This window comes from Phasianus colchicus, chromosome 3 (genome assembly GCF_987193195.1).
Source record: "Phasianus colchicus chromosome 3, bPhaCol1.hap1.1, whole genome shotgun sequence".
NCBI lineage: Eukaryota > Metazoa > Chordata > Aves > Galliformes > Phasianidae > Phasianus > Phasianus colchicus.
In genome coordinates this window covers 20349187-20376212 of record NC_143438.1, presented here as the reverse complement: position 1 = coordinate 20376212, position 27026 = coordinate 20349187, and the positions used below count along the sequence as shown (strand labels likewise).

At 35.4% G+C, this 27026-nt stretch overlaps 1 protein-coding gene across 1 annotated transcript in view; it reads right to left on the bottom strand.

Moving 5' to 3' along the window:
- The window catches only part of CDH12 (cadherin 12), a 294089-nt gene that overhangs the window by 13838 nt on the left and 253225 nt on the right, over positions 1–27026 (bottom strand). The window contains exons 8-11 of the mRNA XM_031589241.2: positions 25027–25280; positions 8900–9036; positions 1679–1800; positions 169–286 (exon numbers count right to left, since the gene is read on the bottom strand). Coding sequence (XP_031445101.2) covers positions 169–286; positions 1679–1800; positions 8900–9036; positions 25027–25280 — 631 coding nt within the window. The remainder of the gene's footprint in view (positions 1–168; positions 287–1678; positions 1801–8899; positions 9037–25026; positions 25281–27026) is intronic.

The following is a 27026-nucleotide window of genomic DNA, read 5'->3' as shown; positions in this document are numbered from 1 at the left end:
GGAGGAGGTGTAAGACCTGAATTTATATTCATTTCTGTTCTAGATAATTAACAATTAGAAATGTATAAAATAAAATTTCTATGGGCATGCCTGGAATACAAAGTAATCATAATGGTCATTATAATCACAGCCTGCTTTCTGAAAGAGATATATGGGTAAGCAACTTACTTCTGTAGTCATGGACTGTAAAATTTGGTTTGTTGGAAGCCTCAGGTGACAGTCTGAAGGAAAACCTTTGCCCAGCTGGTGACAAATCTTTGTCTGTGGCAGTGACAGTCTGTATTACCTGAAACCAGATTAAGATTAATTTTGAAGTCAGTTCACTAAAGACTTCTAAAAGACATAGTTTTGTTAAAGTGGAAAGTGAAACAAGTGAAGGGCAATCCTTATGGATTACTCTCATCCCTTTAATGGGTTGGATGGTGGAGGTAAGGAGTCTGAATGCTACAGTCCCTAGAGATCATGTAATATCCCAGAAAGTCTTGTTTTGACATATAGAAAGAAAATCAGAAGAAATTCCCCTATAATAATAAAAAGAAGCATCTAATAGTTGTCATTTTATCAAAACGCTAGTGATTGTTTGCAAGTAAGTTGATTAATTAAAGACGGTTCACTTTATCAGTTACTTCTAATATTACTGCTAGGACTAGTACATGCTAGTAGTGCACCCTGATTTTACATCTTCAGATGAAATGGAGAGGTTTTTAAGGTCTGCACCATCTAGGCATGATGGAGTATTTGGACATGAACTTTTGAGTCTCAGAGTAGATGGGGATCTATGAGATTTCAGATGAGGACAGTGAAGTTAGGATACCTCATAGTAGGATTTCCACTGATCTAGATTTTTGTGCCAAGAATTTTAGGCAATTATTGATGTAACAAAATATTTATAATTGTTGCCAGTTTACTGCCTATCTCTGCCTTCCCAGTAAAAGATCGCCTTCTCTATTATTAGTATCTGGAGAAAAAACTGATGGCTTTGTCTGTTAAACAAGAAGCTAATTTAAGTTTTCTGAGAAGTAACTGGAACATGAAAAATACAAAAAAGTGAAAAAGAGAGGAATATTATATGAAGTCACAGACATATCTGTAATAAAAGTAATAGAAATCACATAGGCTGATTACATATTACATACATATAAAGAGAATTTACTAATGACAAAGCAGGCTGCTTATGTTCCTTCCATGGCTGATAGTTACCTCATAATTGAACAGGCAAAGTTACAAGTCTTAGACAACATTCTATTTCTGTACTTTTTCCATGTTGTATATATGTTTGAAACTGTTTATAAAAGCAAGCTTTCGGGAGGACTGACTTTGGCATTGTGGGTTCTTTTTCTGTGGATAGGACACAGAGAAATGTGTAATCCAGCCTGTTGTGTTTACTTCCTTGACCTCAATTTTACTGCTCTATTTGAGTATCTAAAATTAAGAGCTTTTTTCTCCTGTCATAGCTGTTCCCTGCACAGTGGACCAAGTGACTGTGGTCCATATAATCAGAGATCATAAAATAAAAGGACCAGAAATAAATGTCAACAAGCAGAAATCTAAAAGATGAATACTTACAATGCATTTTATTTGCAAAATAATACTAAACATGATGTCATTTCTGAAAACCATGATTTTTCATGGTTATAAAGAATGAGAAAAGGAAAGGCAAAATAGTCATTTGAAATACCTGTCCTGGTTTGGCATTTTCACATACAGATGTCTCATATGGAACTGAAATTTCAGGAGGAAACTCATTGACATCCAAGACGTTTATTATAACGTTGACTTTGCTGGTTAATAATGGGTTACCTATAAATAATTTTTAGGAGAAAAGAATTAAAGAATGTTATTTATGTTTGTTTATCTCCAGTGTCTAGCAGATGTCATAATATTTTTTCATACCAGTATGGTGACTTCTAAAAATCTTTGCCTTACATTCATTTCTGATTTGTATGCGGGAGAAAACAGAAGCAAGCTTATCATTTTGTACTGGACTTTGATCTATTACTGCTCATGGAGTAAAGAATCAATCAACATGACTATGTTTGTCAGAGCATGATTTACAGAATTTGAAGTTACACCTGTAATGATAGGTGCAAACTTTTCACAGATGAATTTTCATGGATTCTTTGGTAAACACTGCCAAGAATTAAAACTGAATTCTGTTTTCAACAATGGAATACAGAAAAAAATCAATATTATTTATCCACTGTTTACATTTTCAGGCTATTAAGGAGGTAAGTAGTGTATTTAGTAGGTGGAGAAAAGTGAGAGAAAATGAAATAAAGAAAAAATATATGCTGGAAACCAGAGAGTCAGTGGAAAATTTAGCAGTGAAATATATAGAAATAGGATTCAATTCATGGTTAGATTATTAAGCTTTGCCATGCTTACATAATTGCATAAATATTTGCAAGTAGCAAATACTTTGTGCAAAATAAATGGTAAAAATTGTACATACCAGTGTCTGTTCATTGTCGTTCTAATGCAGATAATCATAATTTCCTAGCTGATATAATTTAGTCACTAGAAGTATTTTATATACAAGATTATCTGCAAGCTCAGTGTCTGACAGACAGGTAATATAAATTCAATACAAAGCAGATAAAATTGCCTTTTATTTTATGTTTAGACACCTCTGACAGTAACAGGTACATAAAAACAGTTTAGCTGGTGAGTCAAAAAGATAATGTACTTATCCCTTGTAATTTTAAAGAGAGGCAGTGACTATAGAGAAACAGTTAATTATTGAAGAAATCTATGCCTGAAGCATGGTAGTGTAGGAATGACAGCACGGGGTCTTGGCTAAGAACAAGAAGAGTTTTCTTGAATCTTCACATAGAAATGGCCCATTTATATTGTTTGTGCTAACCGCTAACTGTAATTCATACAAACATTTGCACATCTATTGTTTATAACCAACAGCAGGGAAAGTCTTTTAGCAGGTCAACAATACATTGCAACTCATCACCAAGAAATTCATTGTAGCACTGTTAAAATTTTACATGATTTCTTTCTTGTTCTTAGAAACTACTAAATTTAATGTTTTCAAGGAATCCCTGTCAAAGCCAAAAAGTCAAAATGATTTCCTAGTTAAATAACAACAGCTGCAAGTAAAGGTATGCTTTACTTGCTTGCATATAGTGAATAAACCAACCATCCTAAAAACTCAGCTTGAACTCTAAATAAAGACACACAAAAACACTATCCAAATCTCACAATACTTTTAGTTCTTTCTGTGAACATATCTAATTTATACCAGTTTTCATGCTCTTTGAATGCTCAGTCATTTTCAAGTAACCACAAGCACATGAAGAAGGTCTCTGTAAAAAAGCTTTGTGCAGTATGAATGCGAATAGGTCTTAGTCTAGCAGCTGGAAAGAGGACAGGAATTCTTTAGATGCCCAAAGAGCCAGAAGAAATCTGAATCATTTGCCCACATTGGAACTGGTTCCTCTGTACTAGGAGGAAACAGAAGAGGCTGTTTTGATCAATGGAAAGTAGGACCACATCTCTGAATATGGACAGAGATGAACTAAATCCTGAGGAGATTGTGTTTAAAGTTGCTTGCAGAAATCAAACCCACAAATCTTAAACCTCCCTTCTATCAGTAACCATGTAGAGTGCACATTAACTGCCACAAATAATCCAGGCTTTCCTTCAGGTTCTGCACATCTGTCCTAAGCTACAGCTGAATGGAATGGCAGAAGTATACAATACATTCTGCAGACATATTAGAGGTTAATTCATCTGTGAAAGTACAGGCATAGACATTTTTCTTTTTTTTTTTTTAGAACTCTATACAAGAATGAATGTATTCAAAATTCATGCATCATGTACATGGAAGGTATTAGTTAATCACTGCAGTATGATTTGGAAGTACACACTCTTTGCATTTATTTCTCACCGATAGTTTGCAAGTTATTTTCTGTGATTCCTTGAAAGGCGCATGCATATCTATTTTGCTAACTATTGTAGCAAGGTAGAATGTCTTACATAAATGGTCGGCAATAATCAAACATGAAAATAAGATTACTATAGCAAAAGATAGAGGTACTTTCTTGTTATGTGTTTGTTTCTTTTTCATGCTGGCTTACACTGGTATCTGTGTAACTACTCATGTATAAGAAGGAAGACTGCTAAAATATTGTGTACAGCTTTGGATTCCTATATAAAGACTCGCATTACAAGGATAAAAAAAAAAAGGGGGGGGGGGGGGGGGTCAAAAAGCACTTCACAAAGTTTACTTTAATCTTCTCTGGTTTCTTCTTTGCCCTTTCTCTGAAAATCAAATCATTTTGAGTCCTGTGAGCATAGTAGTGATGTGTGTGCTTGTGACAGTGAATGAGTCACTCAGGCCATCTACTTAAGCCATTTAAACTCAAATTACCCACAGAAGAGGACAAGTGGTTTATCATTAGCATAGGAATTATGAAGCTGGTTTCAGGTTTCAGTTCTATCTGTATGACAGGCAAATTAATTAGTTTCTTTCTTCATCATTTTTCCTGTCTGTAAGACAGTGACAACACTGCTTCCTTCTTTTGCTTGAGTGCCAGGGTCTGGTAACATCTTCATAGTTCAAAGATATTACAGGACTAGAAACTATTAAATACTTGAATGAATGAGACTGTGAAAATACAAGATATCTAAAAAAAAAAAAAAGAAAAACCAAATGCTGACCATCGAGGAGGTCTCAATCCCAGCTATGTTATGCAGGAGAGGATAAACATCATCTTGAAATTTAAGATCATATTTCTTTAGCAGTATTTCTACAGAAATAAGATGTTACACAACTTAACCTATTTCTTCTTCTGTCAAGTACAGAAACTATTTTCATTCTTGGTAATTTAGCATGACACTGTGGACCTTTGTGAGTACTGAATTCTGATTATTTATACTGTCAAATTCTTACAGCAACTTCGTGGCACAGTTCTGGCCTGAGGAAACTAGTGGTCTTTCAGGTAATTCACTTTCATGTAGTGAGAGTTAGTATGAATGAAGAACAGCTCAGCAAATCCATTTACACGTTGCCACCCTGTTTGGAAGGCCAGAGTATTTAATGGCATAGAAGTATACTACTCAGTGCCAGCTGGCCTAAGCGCCAGGAAAAAAATGCAAGACAAGTGTAATTTATTACTCTGGACAGAATTTGTGGAATCAAAAATGTTCAAAAGCAGGAAGCGTGGAAGCTACTAGAAGAAATCATTAGGAGAAAAACAAAACCAAAATGAAAAGTAGAGAAAAGAAGTTCAAGTAAGGAGAAACTGGTAAATGAAATGGGAAAAAATAGGGGTTTGAAACATCCCCTTCCTGTTCATGTACTTTGTTCTACGTGGAGGCTAATTTTTTATTTCAACAGATGGGTAAGAGACTTTTTGCTTGCATTCTCCTGCCTTCATGTCTGTGTCATCATCTGCATGTTAGCAGAACAGTCATCCGCTTTCCAGAAATGAATATTTCTACTTTGGGATGAGCTTCCTTAACAAGGGTAAAGAACAAGGTTATGGTGTCTTGTTTTAAATACGACAATAGGCATCCATCACTCCACACTGAGTACTTGTTCTGCTATTTGAAGACAGATTCAGAGATCATGTTTGAAACAGATATTTGTCAGTTTTTCAGGTTAGAAATAAAAAATAAACAACAATATAGTGATATGTGGTTAGAGCTGGTCACTCAGTAACATGGCTAGAATAATTTCCCATATCTGATTTCCCTACATGGAGCCAGATACTTCTGTCCATATGCAAAATTTCTGATGTTATTTTTGGGTAATCAGGATTTCTCACACCTACGAACTGACACAAGCAGGCCTATAACAAGCAAATTTAATAATCAACTTGTTGCTAAGGGCCAAAATTTGGCCTCTGGTCAAGCTGCCAATCCACACCACATTTGGTATAAGTAGGAATGAAAAGACAGAACCTACAGTTTAGGGAAGAATAGTTGCAGTATATCTGTGTTAAAAAAAAAAAAAAAAAAAAAAAAAAAAAAAGTAAATAAATAAAGCAGAAAGAGGACATTGGACATAAAACCATTTACAAATTCCCAAACAGAAAAGCTTTTAAAAAAGAAATTATTTTTCTCTGTAACGGCTCATATCAACAAAGGGCACACTGATTTACACAAGGCAATTCTCATCTGCCTCATTTTTGAAATATATTCCTTTAAAAAATATAATGTCTGGTGGGTTTTTTTTGTTTGTTTGTTTTGTTTTGTTTTGTTTTCCCTAATTAAAAATATTATCAGCTTATCAGAAAAGTCTAAATGGTACATCCAATTGTGCATTTACATTTATATATTGTCTGCTGCTATATTTAGCTATCTAAACTGCTTGCCTTTGTTTGAAAGTAAGTTTCTTTGCTTAGAAGTTGTAAGACTGTACAAAAAAAAAGGTGACATGAGTATAATCTGTGATTCTTTTAGAGTTTCATTCTAAAACTACAGAAGCCCAGTGGGGGCAACCACTAGAAAACCCCAGGGCTAAGGGCACTGGAGCTATCTGAAAGTTGTTTTCTTGTTCCATCATGAAAAAAAAAAAAAAAAAAATGTTGTGAGAACAAAAAATAAGTATTTTAGCAAGTGATTAACAGAAATTAAAATGGCTATTAATAGTTTGAAATCTCTTTATTTTAAATAGATGTGCTCAACAAGAGTTGAAACTATTTAGGTAAGAATTAAAGTCCTGGAGCAAGTTTGTGCAACCATTTGCAATACTAGACCACTTGGTAATCAGGTATATGTTAAAGCGCTGTTCAGCATCCTGTTACTATAAGAGATGATTATTGCACTGTTTCTATATAAGCACTAAATGGGTCACATCTTTTTTGTAGCAGAAAATTCCCCAAAATATTATTTTTCCCTCTTTTACTTCAGATGTTCCCACTCTTCTCTTTGGCCTTCTTCACTGTGTAGTGTCCTGTTTCTCAAACCTGGTGTCTATTTCTGTGTTATTTCTTATACACCTGCATATAAAGTTCTGAGATAACATAAATTAAATCTTCCAAAATGTTCCAATGTTGCTTTAGTACAGGTACAGCAATTATTTGTATTGCTATGGATAATGCTTTATAAATATTTTGATGTATGCTAAAATGAATTGCACATATGTCTCAGGTGTAGAGTCTTAACTAGGTAAGTGTTGAAATTGGGAATTTCATAATATAGACTACCTGCTTCAGTTTTGCATAATATTATGTAGAAATGTAAACTTGGAGATTTTAGCTAGCTTTAATTACTCTAGGGAATAATAAACAGATTCCTATTAAGTTTATTAAAACTGCAACCTTATTGCAGAAAGATTTTACAATTCTCAGGAGATCCTTATCCACCAGAAATAATTAAGCATTACAGAAATGTAGAGCATTACAAGATTTCTTCACTACAGCCTTTCAGTTTCTCTGAAAATGAAGTGCAATTCTTCTGGACTTTCAGTATATACAAATTCTTATACCTCCATATAATCAATCACTTGTGAAAGTTTAGTCTCTTCTGCTAGTCTATTCCTATCTCAAGTTAAGGATAAAATTCAAGTGTTCATTTGACTAGTGTCCCTGTTAGTTTTTCAAACTTCAGATAGTGATCCCATGGTTCTCCTTGAGATAACTACAGCTATTTTTATTTTAAGTAATAAATGTTTTCTTTGCTTCCAATATCTCCCTCTTGCTGTTAATAGAATGTATTACATATTGAATCATAGAATCACAGAGTCACAGGGGTTGGAAGGGACCTCTGGAGATCATTGAATCCAACCCCTCTGCTAAAGCAGGTTACCTACAGCAGGTTAGACAGGAAAGTGTCCAGGTGGGTCTTGAATATCTCCGGAGAAGGAGATTCCACAGCCTCTCTAGGCAGCCTGTTCCAGTGCTCTATATTTAGCTCAATGCAAAGAAGTTCTTTCTCATGCTCAGATGGAACTTCCTGTGTTCCACTTCATGCCTATTACAGCCTGTCCTGTTACTGGGCACCACCAAAACAGCCTGGCCTCATTCACTTGACATCTGCTCTTGAGAAAAGTGTAAATGCTGATATTTATATTAACACTTAGGTAAGTGTAGACATTTATAAGTATTTGTAAGTGAAAGTAAATTTCAGTGCCAATAAATATATTGAGGAAAATAAGTTATTTGTTTTTCTGGACACACAAACAATACAGAACGAATAGGAAATATACCAGGCATATTTTTGTACAGCCTATTATGTCCCAAGAAAGATTTTTGTGGTCTTTTCACATCTAGAAGACCAAAATTCTCATTTGAATAGTAGTGTATGCCTACCAGACTTTCAGTTTCACAGGATCACAAAGGAAGAATGCTACAAATGCTACACAGGATGACAGTGGAGAAAGTTGGAACTACTTAATACATGAGAAGAAGGGAGCTCTTATCTGAAAATAAAAGCTTTATGGGAGAAGGCATAAAGGAATAAAGCAAACAAAACCAACAATACAGTAATAGAAAACAAGTGGTTAAGAAGAAAGTCTTGGGCAGAGAGAAAATTCAAAGTCAAAGAGACAGCACACAAGTTGATTCATTTAGTGCTCTAAATTATTAGCATGCTATTGTGACTCAATTTTACTGTAATTCTTGTCTGAAAATTAAATGACTGTGTATGTATAGAGGAAGGTCTCTATACATTCTCTTCTGATTTCAAGTATTCTTGTTGATAAGCTTTTTTAGCTTCTGAAAGAGTTGTTCTTTCACGAGGACTACTAGAAAACAATTACTGTACAGGCCTATCTGAATGTCATACAGCCTTATAGTCAATCTGGGAAAATGATATTTATTGAGCCTTTCTAAATCATTTCTTGGTAATATATGCACTCTTCATAGTATATTTATGCTCGAGCACTACATTCTGAAAAAAAACAAACACATTAGCATATTAATTCAGTTTGTGTCATACTTACTAACTTTACTTGCAATTATAGAGAAATTGTACTGTGCTGTGCTTTCTCTGTCCAGTAATTCATTAGTAGCAATGGTTCCTTCATTAGCATCTATTGTAAAGTAGCTGTCCACATCATTCTTCCAATCGATGAAATATCTGTATATGAAAAATATTAAACAGAGTAGATGCAAATGTACAATGATTACACATTTATCATAACAGCAGTCTAGCTAGCTGGAGCTGTAATTTTTCTCTTCCTAGCTATTGCCATCTTTGCAGGAAGAAGACAATAAGCTATGATTTGTTTGTTTATTTATTTATTATAGAGTTGGAATATTCAAGGGGAAAAATGAGCATATAATAAAAGACTTACTACTTCTTCTGTAAGATTATTTAAAATGGGCTCCCCAGAAGTTAATGCACAGCTTTTGTTGACGTGATCACTTATGCCTGTTACTTTGTAAAGCACTAGAAAAGCTCACAGGGAAAAAGAGAAAAGTTATGAAACAGTGCTTGCTTAGTGATGAATAGTGGCTCAGATCTGGTATATTCATGGCTACAATAGTCTTAATGGGCTGACAGAGAGGTATCCTTGTAGATCGACTGTTAGTACAGTCTATTTACTTAGAGGTCCTTTACCAAAAGAATATTAGAACAGTCATAGTACAGAAGACCTCAGTAGGCTTCTTACCCTTACCTGTACAGGAGCATTAAAAGGCTCTTTGCTTTTAGGAAGAAGGAATAAGTCTGACTTGCACTGGAGTTAAGAGGAACAGGGCAACTCATTTTCTTTTTTTATTCTTTCTCAAAAAAGGATGAACACAGGACAAAATCAAAACTCAAAATGTATGTGCATTTGTTATTTGTCCCTACCAAGGACATATTAGAAAGAAAAGATGTGCTTGTAAATGTAGCCACTTAAAAGCAATCTGATAATTATTCCAAAACCATTTCCTTTAAATGCTAATTAATTTGAAAGCCTATTTTTTCATTTGATGCTACTGTTTATAGTCATAACAGAATAATTCTTCTGATGTAGTGCCGCCAGCAACTAATTTCCTTTTCACTGCTTCTCTCTTTATACCTAGATTGTGTTTCTCAAAAAACAGGCACAATGAAAATGAGAACCACATTTGTGGAGCAGTAGGCAATTAAAAAAAAAAAAAAAAAAAACTGGCACTCAGCAACAGTTACATTTAGAAGTTCATAAAGGCCAGAGGAATGTACCTATGACATCTCATTGCATGTAGATCAGTGAGAGTAAAAGCAAAAGATCCTTCTCTAATAAGTATAGATTATGGAAACAATGTCTTTGTAAGGTAATGTTAAACATCAAGCTTATCTCTGCAGAAGGAAGCAATGTTACAAAAAGGTAGATTTCACATTCCCTTAGAATGGGACTCATGAATGCTAATAGCAAAAGGAGACTTAAATAATAATAATAAAAAAAAATCACAATAGAGCATATGATTTCATTTAATCAAAATTATAAGAAAATCCTGTATGTACATGAAATAGTTTACTTCAATTGACAGTCATCATTATCAGTTAACTGCTTTATTTGAAGAGCCTCACCTATGATTTGCTAAAATCTGAATATATCCTTTTACACAGCTGAGCAGGCACATTTTCTACCCACATTCGCAATTTCAATCTCATTTAAAATTTAGTTGACATAAAAAATATGAAAAATATATATGCCATTTCTTAGAAACATGAGATACTCTTCCAAAAACAGTAAAATTAATTGTTCATACTTTTCATTTTTAATAGATTATATTAAATACTCAGCCACACACAAATGTCCTGTCAAAGCATGAGAAAGTAACTTATCTTCAGCCTGTGGAAAATCAGCTCCATCTAAGTATCTTACAAGCCAACAGTACGAGTCAGTGAAGAAAATACAGGACCAAGTTCAAAGTGCAGTGTAGGTGTTAAGATCCTTCACTGTGAGGCTTTAAAACTACTGATACAGTTTGAACTGTTGTTTACAAAGTTGAATTTAATAACAAATACTTGTGAGATCAGAATCTAATAATCTATCTGCAAGCATTCACACAGGTGATTTACTTCATGCATAAACTCAGTATGCCTATTCCTAAACACAGCATCAGCAGGATCAAAGTTCCAAATAGGCTTTGCAAGACTGGCACTACTCCTCATGAAACTAATGCCAGAATTCTACTGGTTTCAGAGGAAGCGAGATCAGTGGGAATAGAATAGCGTAATAAAAATAGATTTTGTGGTTGCAATAGTTCTTCAAAATCCACTGTCTTCATTTGCATTCAAACTGTGGATATTATTATGCCAAAACTGTTGGTATTTTTTATGAGATTATTTATTTATTACTTTGGCATTATGTTTGAAGACATGCCTTCCTTCTTTCTCTTTATGGTAAAGAAAGCACATATGGTAAAAATAGGGATGGAGCAGAAAGTTATTTCAGTCCTGAAATTAGACTAGATATGGAACAGAAATAGAAGTATTGGAGATACGTTGTGTAAAATATATATACTCTAAGAAAAAAGGCAAATATCCTTTCTCCTTCCTTTCACAGTCTATTTATGTGTAGTACTCCTGAAAAGAATTCTGTGAGAAGATCCTCTCACAGACAGCTCTTCTGGACATAGAATTGCTTCCTCCTTCTTTAGTAAATTTGTAATGCTTAGCAAAAGAGTGAATGGGACTCTGTCTGGCTACTTTTTAAATGGGAATTGTTGAGGAATCTCAAAGGAAGGTCTAATTTTGGGAAGACCCTAAAAGAAGTTTCCTTCTATGGTCCAAAAGCATTTTTCATACAGTCTGGCATTCACTGTGAGATTTTCTGTAATGAGCACAGCAAAACTCTGCCTTTTCCTAGGACCCAAATTCTGTCTTTTCCTTCAGGGAAAACAAAACAAAACAAAACAAAACAAAACCCAACAACAACAACAACAACAACAACAACAACAACAAAACCCAAAAGAAACACTTTCAAGAAAAGAAGAAATGAGAAAAGAGTCGTCAGTCTGAAAAATCAGTAACTTTCCAGAGACAGACCCGGGTATCTGGAACATAAAGCCTGACATTTCTTGTTAGACTGACACAAAGAGGACTGTTGTTGAAATGCTATTATTAAGACAGCTGTCTAGATCTTCTAGTCATGGTCTAGCAGTTTGAAACAACTGAGCTTGGTTTGTTTAACTTCCAAGATTTCCTGTGAAACAGGCCACGGTCAGTGCACTAATCCCAGGAGGCAGCTCTCTCCTGGAAAAGTTAGGGTGTACTGGCAAAGCCTTACTTGTTGACTCTGGACACAGCAGCAGTATATTTTAGAAGCACCTGAATTGGCTTCCTGGGAGAACTCAGTATCAGGATGCTGAGAAATAGCTCATAGTTATTGTCAAAGCAGAGACTTTATATAATGTAACTTCCTGCAAATAGTGTTTAGCAGAGGACTATGTTCAAGGTGTGTTATTGAGTAGGAATAAGTGTGGAAGGATGCAATTACTAACATTGTTTCAGTCTTCCCAACAATAGCTGTATTTGTACATCAAGTACGATAGAGGAGACAGAGTGGAAATATTTGATTTATAAAATAATTGGAGCCAAATCTGGAGGACTCTCATCCAGAGCGTTCACAAAAACACACTTCCCTCTGAAGGAGCTCATATAATAATCTGCATTCATTCTGGCTAAATCGTGAATGGTCTGTGGCTCATGAGAAGGCTCTGAGAGAGACTATGTCTACTCCACCTGCAGCACAGAAGATAGCAGAGAGCCTGTGGGGGGGGTGTTGAATTCATAAGTGACAGCAGATCATCCTTTTGAAGGTAATAGGAACTCTGAGTCATCAAGCAGACAACTTCAGTTGCTTCAGACTATTATACCATGAATAAATGATCCAGACAGCTGTCCTGCTGCTGCTATGGGGGTGTGTGATAAGAAGTCACGCTATGAAGGGGTGGGAGGTGACAGTATGCACAGAAGGCTGTGGAGCCCAGGACTTGAGCAATGTTCTTTGCTCCTAACAATGTGGAAGAAATTCCTTCTGCCCAGCAGAAATGGCCTTGAGAACTGTGGGGTACATTCTTGACAAAATGGTGAACATGAGAAGAGCTCATACTAAACCAAGTTGATGAAGGTAAAGTGAAGAAAAAGTGCTCCTACAAACATTTCCACTGTTTTCATAGTAAGAAAGGAAGGGAAGCTTGGGCCATACACCTAGAGATGCCATTAAGCTAAAGGCACTCGGACCAAACTTGTTCCTGCTTTACTAACACACATGCAGAAAATCATTTGAAAGCATATTCAACTGGAATTGGCATGAAGAAGAAAATGAATTAACCAATTCAGTGAACAATATTACATTTAACATTTAAATACTCTTTTTCTCTTTTGTTTTACTGTTCAACAAATAAGGAACAGTAATTAAAACCAGTCTTCTAAAAGAAGAAAAGAAAAATGAAATGGGGACATTCCAGTACTTTTCATATTTGTTTCTGGGTTGTTCCACATCATTCATGCCATTCAAAAGTGTAAATTGTCTTGTCTGTATTCCCATTTCTATTGTAAAATTGTAGCTAAAGCAGACCCAGATGGTGACTCTAAGAAAACCCAAATTGCAGATTTGCAACACTGAATGATTTGGCTGCCAATCCCAATTTAGAAAGCATCTTATTACTCCAACTACAATATGACAAACCCAAGCACTGGAATGAAGCACTTTAGATGTTAGAAAATTCCTCATGTTGTGGGATAAAAAGATGCATCATTTTTAAGAGAAAGTATGTTTTCAACTATACTAACTTGGGACAATTAAATACCACCTATCGTATTAAAAATATCTTGATTATAAAAAAAAATAATATATGTATATTATAAACATAAACAAAATATACTAGATTCAGTTGGAAATTATGAGTGATTAGGATTTTTCATAGTTCCAACACGTACATAATTAAATAGATGAAAGAAAAATGTAAAACAGGACTGGCAAAAAGGTTGAGGGACTAGAAGAATGCAAATGAGACTTGAGATGTGATTTGACTACTTGAAAGTCCAAAGGAATTTTCATCTGTACCACATTCATGCACTGCAGCTAGAAATTAATAATCTCTGCATATAACTAGCTGTTGAGAAAATGCACCTTTACAACGTATTTTGGCCATCACATCATCAGACAGATATCAGAGAGAGTTTATAGAAGTCCAGGAAAAACTGTCTTAGGCATAGGCAGGCTGAATTTTAAGGAAATATTAAAAGAGCTAAAATATGTTTAACTTGGGTAAGAGATGACTAAAGGAAGAAATGATAATTGTCTACAGATAGCTGAAGGGCTTAAACACCATTAAAATAAAGGTATTATTTTGTTCAGAGCAGAAGGATGAAATTAAGAAAGAAAAAAATTATGTTATGCAGCAGAATCTTTCTGGCAGTGATGTATATTACACTGTACAAAAGAGTAATGATACCAGTTCTGTCACTTGGTACTGAAAAGCTAAGCTGGGTAAAGTAATGAAGACTGTACATTCAGGGAAATTTCTAGAAAGATGGATTGAATAATCCCATTAGTCCCTATAATAGTGATGTATATGACACATACCAAGGAATACTATCTGCGCGTGAAACATACTGTTGCAAATCTGCACTATGATTCAGTTTGAAATATTTAAATTACAAACATATATATATATATATTTAAGATTGCTGCTACTAAAAAGTATAGAAACAGCAAATTGCTTCTAAAATGAGAAAGAAGACATTCATAGCTAAATCAAGCCTGAAAGAAATTAAAATATCAGAGAAGTTTAAGCATGCAAACAAGTTTGTGTCCTTCAAACTCCCATCCTGACAGTAAAACTCCCTCGCTGTATGATTTTACATTCATTGTGTAAATATTGAAGAAACATCACTACATGTACATACATATGCACTTGATACATCAGTTCTTTATCGCCTCACTGACTTCTACTCTTCTCAAATGTAAGTGCTAAACTCTTAAGCTCCTGATGACTGGAAGTACCTGCACTTCCACTCAAGACTGAGGAGTGATTGTCATAATTTTACTAAATACAAGTCCTCAATGCATGCTTAGTGAAGCCATACAGTTAAAAAAAAAGAAAAAAAAAAAAGAAAAAAAAGATTTTCCTGTGCTAAATGATAATAACCTGAATTATTTGGTTCTAGGGCTGAACAGAACAGATTATTATTCTTCAGGGCAGCAGCACTGAAGCAATATTAAGTAACTTTAGACTCTTTTTCATACTCTCATTAGATTTAAAGATTACCCTTGATTCTGAGTCTTGTGATTCTCTATTAACTCAAAAATGCTGTCTTAAAATTTTTTACAAGTGCAGTAATAGTAAAAAAAAAAAAAAAAAAAAAAAGTGAAAAAATAGTAAAAAAAAAATAGTAAATATACTTTCTCTGCAACATGAAAATATAAAATAAGGCATAATACACTATTCTCCAAACAGTAGCAGACAAAAGTCTTTGCATATTACTCGCGTTGTCCTGTGTTAATACAATCACAAGGCCCTTTCTCACATATTTTCAAGTCCCTTTCCAAGGTACAACCCAGCAACTGTGGTTCTTTATGCATACAAGTTCTATATGCATAAAAGATTAAATATATTTAATAAAATAAAATACTTTTTATCAACCTCAATTCTGTTAATATCAACAAGACTTTAAAAATTAAATTGTTCAGTATTATGATCCTCTGGTACAGAAATTATATTCTTAGTAGTCTGGTTTTAATTCTGTGTTCTTTTGTTTAGAGGAAGCAAGTCTAGTGAAACATATTTACTGTGACATATAAATTTAATCTGATATATTCATAGTTACTAAGCGTTACCAGAAAAGCCTGAATGTAATAACAGCAAAATAATACCTGATGTAAAATTTTCCTGTCATTAGCCAAAAAATGTAAAGGATGTCATAATGCTCCAAAGTGGCATGTGCTTTTCTGCAAGATTGTCTTTTTTTGTTTATTTGTTTAAATAATTTATTAAGCCATCTCAGTTAATTGGAGCAGAAGCTCCTATACCTTTGCTGAACACTGCTTCAGGCATTAGTGTTCTTGAGAATGCTGCTAAGGCATTAATGGTCACTCCAAAGGAAGTTTCAGATCCCACACTTTGGGTAATCCTCCAGATACCATCCAGATTCCAGAAGAACCACAGCTGCACAAACACTGCACAGCAGACCTTGATGCAATAGAAAAGGGAAGGAATTTGTGCAGACTGGGAGAAGAAGCAAACCCTTCTTGTTAGATTGACTCATGCTCATCATCCTCATGTCTTTCATACAGCAGGAGATTTTCCATGTGAAAAAAATAATATAGTTTGAGTCTCCTGCATACTGCATGGTTGGGTTCACAGTCCTTCATATGGAGGTGCATATTTATGCATTTTAAAATCAAGATTAGCGATTTTAGCAGTCAGGAGCTCACCTGATATGTAATGATTAGTAGCAGTGCAAACAAATTATTCTTTGTTTCTTTGTACAAAATGGAACATTATGCAGAATTGACAGAGAAGCAGTGGCTGCAGACACCCAGACTCTAATAATAGGCCAGAATCCGCTGAGAAGCTTTTAAACTTTTCATAAGCCTTATAAATCTTACATAAGGATATTCGTAAAACATGCTAGACAATATGAGAAATAAAACATGCTGCAGCTATCAGCCCTTCCAAACTGTCAGTTCTGCCTGTTGACAAGTTCTAGTGCTTCCTCCCTGCTCTCCATGTAAAGATTTTGTTCATTTGTTTATCAACCCTTGCAGTCAGCTCCATTTTCTGCTTTTACATTTCTCATTATGAGCTGAGTATCTTATCAAAAGCCATTGCCACATCAGAAAACGCATTGTTTTTACTGAGTTTCAACATCATTTTCACTGCCTCATTGACCAGGCAGAATCACAGGACAGCGTGGTGGAAGGCAGCTCTGTCCTGCAGTTTAATTAATCTTCAATTATTTGGAGGAGGAAGAACATGATAGGAATGTGGAGCTGCAGGAAACACATTGGGTTCAACCCCTTCCAACTCTTCAACCTGAATTTTCTATACTGCTGTGGTAGGAAAAAAAGTGCGAGCACTTACTCTACCAGGACCACAAATTGTAGGTTCTGAGCACCGTTTCACTGAATTTGTGAAGTGCAGGTTTGTCTATCATGGTGCTCCCCACGTTGTGCCCTGCAGCTCTACCACCCAGTGGCTGGAAGAGCTGCTCCAACTTAGTGAAGTGCTACTGCTCTGCCGTGTTTTGGTGGGGAAAAAGTCTGCCATGCTGGGTGTCTGGATGCACCTCAGTACTGCTATCAGTGGGCAGAGGGAATATAGAAAGCTAGGGTGCAAATGAAGTTAAGTGCCTCCTGCTTTGAAACCCTAAGAAAACAGAGAGGGCAAAGGGATCTGGGCTGCTCCATCAGATGTTTAGCTTTTGTAGAAGCTAAAACTTCATTTTGCACCTGCTGCATGCAACCCAAGCACCAGGGGATAGAACAGAGAAATGAAGCTGTGTTATGCTGCCTGGGTCCTTCACTTAGGCTGAAATGTTTTACTGTACAATAAAGTGCTAAGGCAAGTAGCGCAGCTCTTGTAGACCTCAAGGCATAAATTCAGCAAGAACAATTTTTGATCACTTTCCTTTTGTATCATATAAATATTAGCTTTGCTCTATATCTTTTGGATACTAAAATCTGAATAAATCTTTCCTTTTTTTCCCAAGACTGAAGTAAAATGTTGAGACAAAGCACAAAACAGCAGCCATGCTGACTACAGAGAAAACTGTGGCTCAGTGGAGATTTATCACTTGCTTGGATCCTCACCTGGGACTGACCTGGGCCACCAGCAGATCCAAACAAGGCAGCACACAGTGCAGTCAGGAACTGGAGGCTGTATTATTGCTTCAGACCCAGTTTGGTTAAATGTTTATAAAGTAAGGGATTATTCAGGATGGCTCTGCCACTATGAGATCAGCCAAGTTTTCCTTTATCAATTCTCCTGTTCAGTCCTCTGCTCCAGAATCCATAGAGAATAATATCACTATGAAGTCACATTTACAAAGATTTCTTCATGAGAACCTCAAGTAGAAAGTACTTGAGGAGCACATCCTTGATTCCCTATGGCCTGATGGCCTGACACAAGCCATGTCAGGTCCAGTCATTTGCCTCTAAAATTGATTCTGCTCTCCTCCTACATGAACTGGAATTTCTGTGTCACAATTCCTCCACAGTCTACATTTTTGCTTCTTACTGCCTCCAGTGACCAAATATATAAGGGACTCTTGCTTAAATGCAACAATTATTTAATCACAGCCATAAACTAAACCATTTCAGGTCAGAAAAGTAAAGATATGTTTACAAACAATTAAAGGAGAAATTTAGACTGCTAGAACTTGAAATCCGCTTATATCACAATGGTTAAAATATGCATTCTTATGGAAAAGGCCATAAGATCTACAATTAAAAATATTGGGAATCTTAAATTTATAACAGAAATAATATTTCAAGTTTGCTTCTGTTTATGACTGTGCAGAATAACCAACAGACAATGCTATGTGAAGCAGATAAGCTTTGCTTAGATGTTGGTTTAAGACCTGACCCTTCATAATTCTCTTCGTGTCAAACCATGAGAGGTTCACAGCTTGAGGTGACATGGCTGCAACCATTAAACCTCTGCTTTAATCTCACAATTGCTTTTTAGAAAGTTTGAAAAATCCATTGCTGGAGAAATTTGGAGTAAGAGCTCTTGATCAAAAACTAGAAAGACTATTATTTGAGCTGAAATAAAATGACAGTGTGTGCCTCTGGGATATGAACCAGCTTTGTAAGATCACATCACCAGGTGGTACAAGTGCTGTGAAGTAAACCAGAGCTATTACAGTCATATTGCTTCCTTTCTTTCTCTCTGGCTTCTTAGGTATTCTCAGTTAATTTAAAAGCTTTCCCTGCCAAGTTCCCTTTTTTCTGCCTTTGAGCTGAATGTACTCTTGATTTTCAGATCCATTTTCTCCACAAACAGGTCAATCAGTGAAAGCAGTAGTGCCTAAACTTCTCACATAGTTTGTCTACATATACTTTTACTTCCAAACGCCTGACTTTCAAAAGCTTAATATGATTGCATATGCCAACGGGAGATCACTTGCTGTTCTTCACAAGCATCAGTAAATTGAGCATTTCCGAACTATAAGTAAAGGTTACCTGCCTTTGTCAATTTTAAACCCCGTTTAATGTGCTTTTGCCTTGCTGGATTTGGGAAATAAAATTTGCAGCTGCAACTGCTCCAGAAGTAGATCTAGAGAAAATAATAATAATAATAATTGTGTGTCAAAAGAATCCTAGCAATCTGTTACTTGGAAAGATATAACTTTCCCCTAGCACACTTTTGATTAGTTGGTCCAGAAAATATTCACCTTTACTCCATGTTCGTGCAACATCACACAAAGCCAATGAATGACAAAATGTTTACCATCCCCAGCAAGGAACGGTGTGTGTTCCCTTCAGCCTTAAAGCTACATATTTCAGACTAAGGTTAAAACAAAACTGCGCTTTTCTCATAGTGGCTACTAGGAGCAGCTCCAGTTGATTTCTGGAACAAGGCACTACAGTTCTTCAATTGATATAACTGTGTCACTTGTCAATGAGCCATGTAACTGAATGCTCGTGTGTACATACTCCATTGCAAATGTGAAATAAAGCATATTAATGTAAACTGTTATGAAAGGAATTAATATTACACTCATCTTGCTTCACAGAAAAGGCAAAGCAGATACTTCCCATTTCTGTGACCGCTGAAGAGCTGAAACAGAATGATTGCTTCAAAAGACAGTTCATAATAAGAAGACGGAGATTTTTACGGCTTGTCTTGATGAGCAGTCACTTTTCTCTCAGATTCCTACAAGTGCACAGATGCTGAGGAGGAAGCCACCTCATTGAGCAGAGTGGGATCTGAGACTGGGGAGGAATGTATGAGAGAAGGAAGGTAGAGAGGAAGATGTGAGTGTTTCAGGTCATGAAGACAAAGTGTAGAGCTAGAGAACAGAATTCAGGAAGGGGGGAGAAATAGGAGGAGGAAGTAAGTTAGTTGATCAGCATTGCTTGAAGGTAGACAGATGGAAATGTGTATATATAGTACTTGAATGATCACTGAGTCAAATGAGACTTCAAATTAGGGATATTGTTGGGGAAGGATCATATGTCAGACAAATATCTCCCTTAGGATACAGGGAAAATAAACCCTTTTTTTTTTTTTTTTTAGAAATGCAGAAATAATATTGAAGTATCCGGAACAGAGGAAAAAATGAACAATCCTCTGAAATTAAAAAAAACCAAAAAACAAAAAAACAAAAAACATAAAACATATCTGTCATTAACACAAGGAAAAGGAAAAAAGGCAGCAAAGTGGGACTCTAAGCAAAAAGGATGTGGTTCAGGAGGAAAAGAAACCGGGTGTGCAAGAAAGATGAACCCTAAAATAGGAGACTGGTATTAGATAGATCATAAAAGATAGAAGAAAACAGTAAGAAGATTAGAAATGATAGCAATCTGGAGCAGGAGCTGAGAAATACTAGTGGCAAGAATCTGAATTGGTTAGACTGAATAAATTAAAACTTAGAGCAGAGGTCTAAAAAGTAGTTGAGGAAACTGGGACTTCAATAAAGGCGATGGATGGAGTAGAACTTGAGTGATGACAGAAATAGACAGGACAACAGAACAGTGTGTAAATTCACTTGAGACAATAAAAATGAAACCAAATTCTTAAATCCTGCCATCATTTAACTATGCAAAACCAACTCAAAAGGGAGACAAGGCAGTGTCTCCCTTGAGCACAACACTATACAGAGAAAAATAGCTCTTGCTTAATCTGCTATTAAATGTACGAGGTGCTGGAAATAAACTTTCCAGTTTTTCCAAGTATATATGTAGCTATGAGAAACAATTTGATGCCACAGAATAGGAGTCATTGCTTTGAAGAAAAAGCAAATATAAAAAGTGCACATACACACACAAACAATTCAGAAGAACTATGGGATTAGGAATTCAAGTAATATCCTGTTGCACAGGTAACTTTATCTTGCCAGTGCTTGAACATTAAAAATACAGTTTAAGGAAAAAACTTATCATTTGTATTTTTCTAGTCTTTATTTGACAAAGCATTGCACTGTAAAACAGACCCTACCCATAATAATTTCTGAACCAGAGTGAACTAGTTCTGAAAATAAATAAGGCTTTTTCTTTGGAAATTCATGCTGGGAAAACGGTCTTGATCCCAAGGCACTGAGAGAAGGATTGACCTGTGGCTAGTACATGATTTATTTATCTTTTAATATCATGGTTCCATGATTCTAGACTTGGGCAGGATAATTCACAGTTCCCACAGCTTTCTTACTTTGAGTGGTTCTCTTGGTTCATAAGACAAAGCTCCTGAGTCAAGCAGAGATCTGAACGACAGTACTATGGCTCGGAATGTTAGACTCATTGTAATTGGAGTCATATCTGGGGTTCACACCAGGAGCAAAAATCCTTTCATGTCTTATGCCAGAAGATCAGACCCTAGGAAATATGACAACTTCAAAGGTGTTAGTGTGAAGTTGCTAAACTTCACATACAATGTTAGATAAAGCTTCCTATTCTAGATAGTATTGCATGTAACACTGTTTTCACATTCATTTTACTTTGTTGTTGTTTAGACACCTGTCTCTAGCATCCATAAAGTACATATGCATGTAGAAGTGATTTTTGTAAAGTTCTAGCATCCCTTGCAACAGAAGTAATGAATTTTAAAACATTTGCATACTCATAAATAACACACATTATCATGAGCTTTACAACACTTTTTTTTTTTTTTTTTCCCCTCCTAGACAATTTACAGCTACTGTAAACAAGGAGTCTGAGAACAGCATGAGATCATTGTTCTTTTCAGAAGGGCTTTGGGATTTTTAACGTCCACAAAGTACTTAAGACTTAATCTTAGCATTTACGCAGATCATTTCTTTCAGCACTGTAGAGAAAATAGAAATTGACAAAATAGCTCTTCTGAGATAAATAAACTCCAGATTTAATGCAGTTTGAAAATCAGGTGCTGTGGAGTAATGTTCCAAAATAGCTTCAAAGCCAGTCACCCTTGCAGGTGTTGAGTACTTGTGGTCCCTTTTCTCTTTGGGCTTAGTTTCCTGTTTTTTACTGATGACTCTGTGCTCTGCTCCTTCATTTTATCATCTCTAGCAAATACAATCCAGCAAAACAAACTTGTTTAAAATTCCTGTTCTTACAACTTGGTTCCATTTACAGGAGAAAAGTGAAGTATACAACCCTGAATGTTTTTAATGGCTTCCAGCAAAATATTTTTCTTTTTCTAAAAGCTGAACCCAGCCTCCACTCTTAGCTGTTATCTCCCCCTTCCTGATAAGTCTAGCTAAAGTTTTTGTCAGAAGACATGGATTACATTGTGCTGCTTCCTTTCATGTTAGCTTTATTTCCCAGAATTTTGCCTTCTGTTGCATACAGTGCAGATTTGTCTTTTTTCCTCATCTATTGTTTGGCAGATTGTTGACTTTGTTGTCATTGTAATGGGCAACTTAATGGCCAAACTGCTGTAGGAAAACATTTCAGAGAAATTGAACTAATTTGTAGAGAGACTATGCCACCCAGAAAATGGCATGGTCTGTTGCCTCAGAGAACATCACTTGCTTTTCCATGTTTGTTTAGATGGTATATTTACTTGGAACATGTTCAGACTCCTCCCTAAAGCATGAAGAAATTGTTGCATCCATTCTTTATATCTATGAGACAAACTACATTTTAAACAGCTGAAAGAGAGTAATCGCTTAAGGTAAGCTTCAAAATTATAACCACGTACAATGTTTTGAAACAAATTTATACCTTTCTAACTTATCATTAAATTTCTTCATATATATTAAGAATATTAAACTCATGGACTGTTGGTCACTAACACAACAGTAAAAATTTTTTACTTGGATAAGTCAGCACTTGAATATAGGCAATTTCTTCCAGGGCATAAAATCACAATCAGACCTGTACTGGGTTAGTACAAGGTTTATATCACTGAATTCAAACTGCAGAAGATCAAACTCAATATGGAGAATCAAATCTATCCTCAGATAAATGAGAATTAAATAAGAGATTTCAGAACCAACATGTGAAAATTTATAGAAATTAAAGTCATCTTAAAAAGCTGGACCAAGAAAACCACATTGAGAGATTTCTAGCTTAATCTTCACTGGATGTCACCTGGCTTGCTGGAACCAATCTCTGCCCTTAAAGCAAAGTACCTCCCTCCAAAGTCCATTGAATTCAATGTGAGATTTAATCCTAGATAGGAACAGGCCCCTCTAAGAAATCTCTAATACTAGATCATAGTTCGTAACTTTCACTCATGAACCATCTGAATTCAGTAAGTAATGCTGGCAGTAGTTCTGTAGTTTGCAAGTGCTCATGGTCAGTAAGTAGAAAAGTTAGGCTGGAATACAAGAGTATTTTGTAATATTCCTCATCTTTTAACCATAAATGAGAATTTGGATCCCCAAATAATTATTTCAGAATTAAAAAAGTCACCTGAACACCTAAGAATGGCTTAGGATTCAATATTACTGGGCTCTATGTATGGAGAAACCACCTTGAAATGGTGATATCTCCTGTGTAGTTGCAAATCAGTAATTAAAACACCTGAATCTCCTAGCAGGGAGTCGTGTAGAAAACAAACCAACGTTCCATTGAGGAATGATGATTCTGCTGTCATACAAAAAACTTCTCAACAATATGATTACAGAGATTGCTATCTGTTTTCAAGATACAACATTGTTTTCAATGACACAGCGGGACTATTTTCTTAGGCTACCATTGGGGAAAAAGGTTCCCATCATTGTCTTTGTTGTTGAATGTTTTAATTCTTTGTCAGGACAGCAGTATGACACAGACTTTTCTGTATTAGAAAATAATTAAGGATGTATTTTTAAACAGGAGGAGCAAACAATATTAGTAATATTTAAGCAATAATTAATAGTGGCTTTATGAAGCAGGAGCTGGATACTTTCATGTTAAATTTTTTCAAAGGAATACAACAGATAATCTAAAATGCATTTTGCATTTTAGGAATATCAATGCTGAGTTAAAATATATAGTTAATAAACATGGTTTATATTAAATAGCCCAAATTAGATTTGTAATCAATTATTTCATTTGGAATACATACTTTGAATGGTTATGCATGCAGTAATGTCTGTATACTTCATAGCCAAGAGTAACATTTTACTGTTTGATCATAGTTCCATCTGATAAACATTAATATTCAAAAGTTGAAGACTTCTATTACATCTGTAATATTGCTCTTTACATTCTGGAACTAAAAATATTTCCTGAAGTCAAGTAGATCCAGGATAAATTTGTACAACCTAGATAGATTTGCACTGGAAGCATGCATAATGACTTCCTACACCTTACAGTATTTTTGCACAGGAGCTTCTTTGTTGGTGCACTACCCTGGTTTGCTCCAAAATTTCTAACAAGGCTGGAAATACGCCAGCAAAATCAATACATTACATTTGTATAGTAGCTCCTCTCTCTCTCTCTCTTATTTCAGGAAAGCAAGCTATACCAGTAAGCAGGAAGTTTTGCTGTCAGGTAAGGACTGCTGAGCACAGCCATGTTGGTCAGCAATCACAACCGCACTATCTCAGCCAAGACAGATGTAGCAATTATTTATTTTAAAATTTGTTCTTTGCTGGAAGTAAAGGCTGAGTGTTTTTTGTGAAAGGGTTGAGGTGACACAGACATGGAATGTACAGACTGCTTTTTCACTGTTCAGAGCAGCTTTTGTGTAAGTTCCTGACATCAGACAAAACATTTTTTACTTCCTTAGTCTCAGGACACAATCCACGAAACCATGTCACTGCATGGTAACTTGTATGATCTTGTATGATAAGAAACTACCCGCACTTAATATATTTTTCCAGCTAAATCACCTAAACTAGCATTTCTTTTCAATTTTTTTTTTTTTTTTTTTTTCCCCAGCAGAATTTACCTGTCCCTGTCACAGACTTTAAACAATTTCTATCTTTTTATTAAGCTCTTTGCTACCGAATCCAGTGTCAACAGCAGTTTGGGCTGTCTGAGAGTGAATGAAGGAGGAAAAGCTTTCTTACCTAATCGAACTGCTGCCAGCATCGAGGTCTTGTGCTGTCACTGCACCTATGATTGTCCCCACGGGAGTGTCCTCATACACCTCCATTGTATACAAAGGCTTGCTGAAAACTGGAGGCTCATCCATGTCCAACACGTTTATCTTGACAGTGGCAGTGTCTTTGAATGGTCCCACTGAGTGAAATCGATGGTCAAGATGGAGATTGGAAGCCTCTACTTTAAAGGTATATGCCTTTTTTGTTTCAAAGTCTAATGGCTGTGGAAAGAACAAAAGCAAAATATCAGCCCTGACTAAAAATTAAATATTGCAAAATCACCTTAGTAGGATTAATCTGTCACAAATTAAGATGTCTTCAAGTGTAAACTTCGGCTTCTGTACTGATCATTTAAATTTGTTTTGTAGTCACTGAAGAGGAATAGAAAGTACACCTCATGCTAAGGTGGTTTCTGAAATAGTCTAGATTGATCTTAACTGTTTTTTCACATTAAAAAAAAAATAAATCAGAATGACATACAAGGATGTAAACAGTTACTGTAAATGTCTGAAATTAACTGTCTGAAGTTTACCTTTTGCAAATGAGCTATGTGCGTGCTAGTTGGAGATCAGCATTCACAACTTCCACACACAAGCAGTAAACCATGATTTAGTTCATTAACAGAAGATTTGTACTTCTTTTAGCAGGAAAAGAAAAACATGACAACAATAGAAATGATTTCAAGTGAAAACCCTGGTATATAAAAATGGGTCAAATCAACTTCCACATAAGACTTGCAGTGTGAATTACGGTAAAATATTTATCTTAGCAGTGAACTGCTATATTTGATCAGCACGTATGTGGAAAATGCAGACTTTAGTCTGCCTTAAGATCTGAGGTATAACTACTAACACCTTGAAGGCATCGTAGCAGCTTTTGTACCTGAGTTTTTGATGGAAATGCATTCTTCAGTCAGGTTGTTTTCATGTAGGTTTGTGTCAATGTATATCTATTTAGTATCTTTGGTTTTAGAAGAGTAATCATCTTGAAACCCTAATGCAGTGATATTTAGTTGAAAAGACACAAAAGCTTTATTTTCAGTTAAAGGGTTTTGCTGCATTGGCTTTCATGTTGTTTTTAACGTTAGTTAAGGAAGATTTTCCTGACATCTGGGTAACACTGGCACCTAGTGGCTTCTGCCTATAATTGTCGAGATAGAAATTTTCGAAATGTGAAAGGATATCTAGAAAAGAGGGCAGGATCACAAGCGTAGGAGCTTTAACATCTTTTTTATTTTTATTTGTATTTTTTTTATTATTTTTTTCCCCTAGACATCATTACCATAGTGTTTCCAGCTATTTGTTACAGCTGAGATAGATTTAAATTATGCCATTTTCTGTCCTTAACACAACAAGACATAATTGACCATATGCCTGGTTGGTGTAAATTGAAGCAGCTCCATTAAAATCAGTGGAGTTACTTTGATTTACATTTGCTGTGAAGCTAGCATAATGCTTTAAAATTCTTATGAAAAACATTATAATTTTAATAGAATGCATGGTCAGAGTTGGGGATTTATAATTAGCCAGTCTGGAACATACGTCCTAAAAATAATCTAGCTTAAAAGCCAGACACTGCTGACCAATCCACTGTCACATGGAATCATCCTTCTAGAGATAAAATTCCCAGTAAAAGCCAGTATGAGTTTAAGCATCATGACTACAAGAAGAAACTAAGGCTAAGAAGCTAAAGACAAAAAAAAAAAAAAAAAAAAAAGACAAAAAAAAAAAAAAAAGACAAAAAAAAAACCCAAAAAAACACAGAAGGTCTTATTCTCAAGTGATGAATCTCCTAATTACTGCCTTTGCTACAAAAGGACATGTGGACATGTTGATTCACTGTCCAAATTGTTGTTATAGTCTTCTTTCAATTTCTATAGTACTCATGTTCACTGTTGTATATTACTGAAAAATCCCCCCAAATGAGCAAGCAAAACAAATCCTTATACAGCTGATTGTAATATCTAT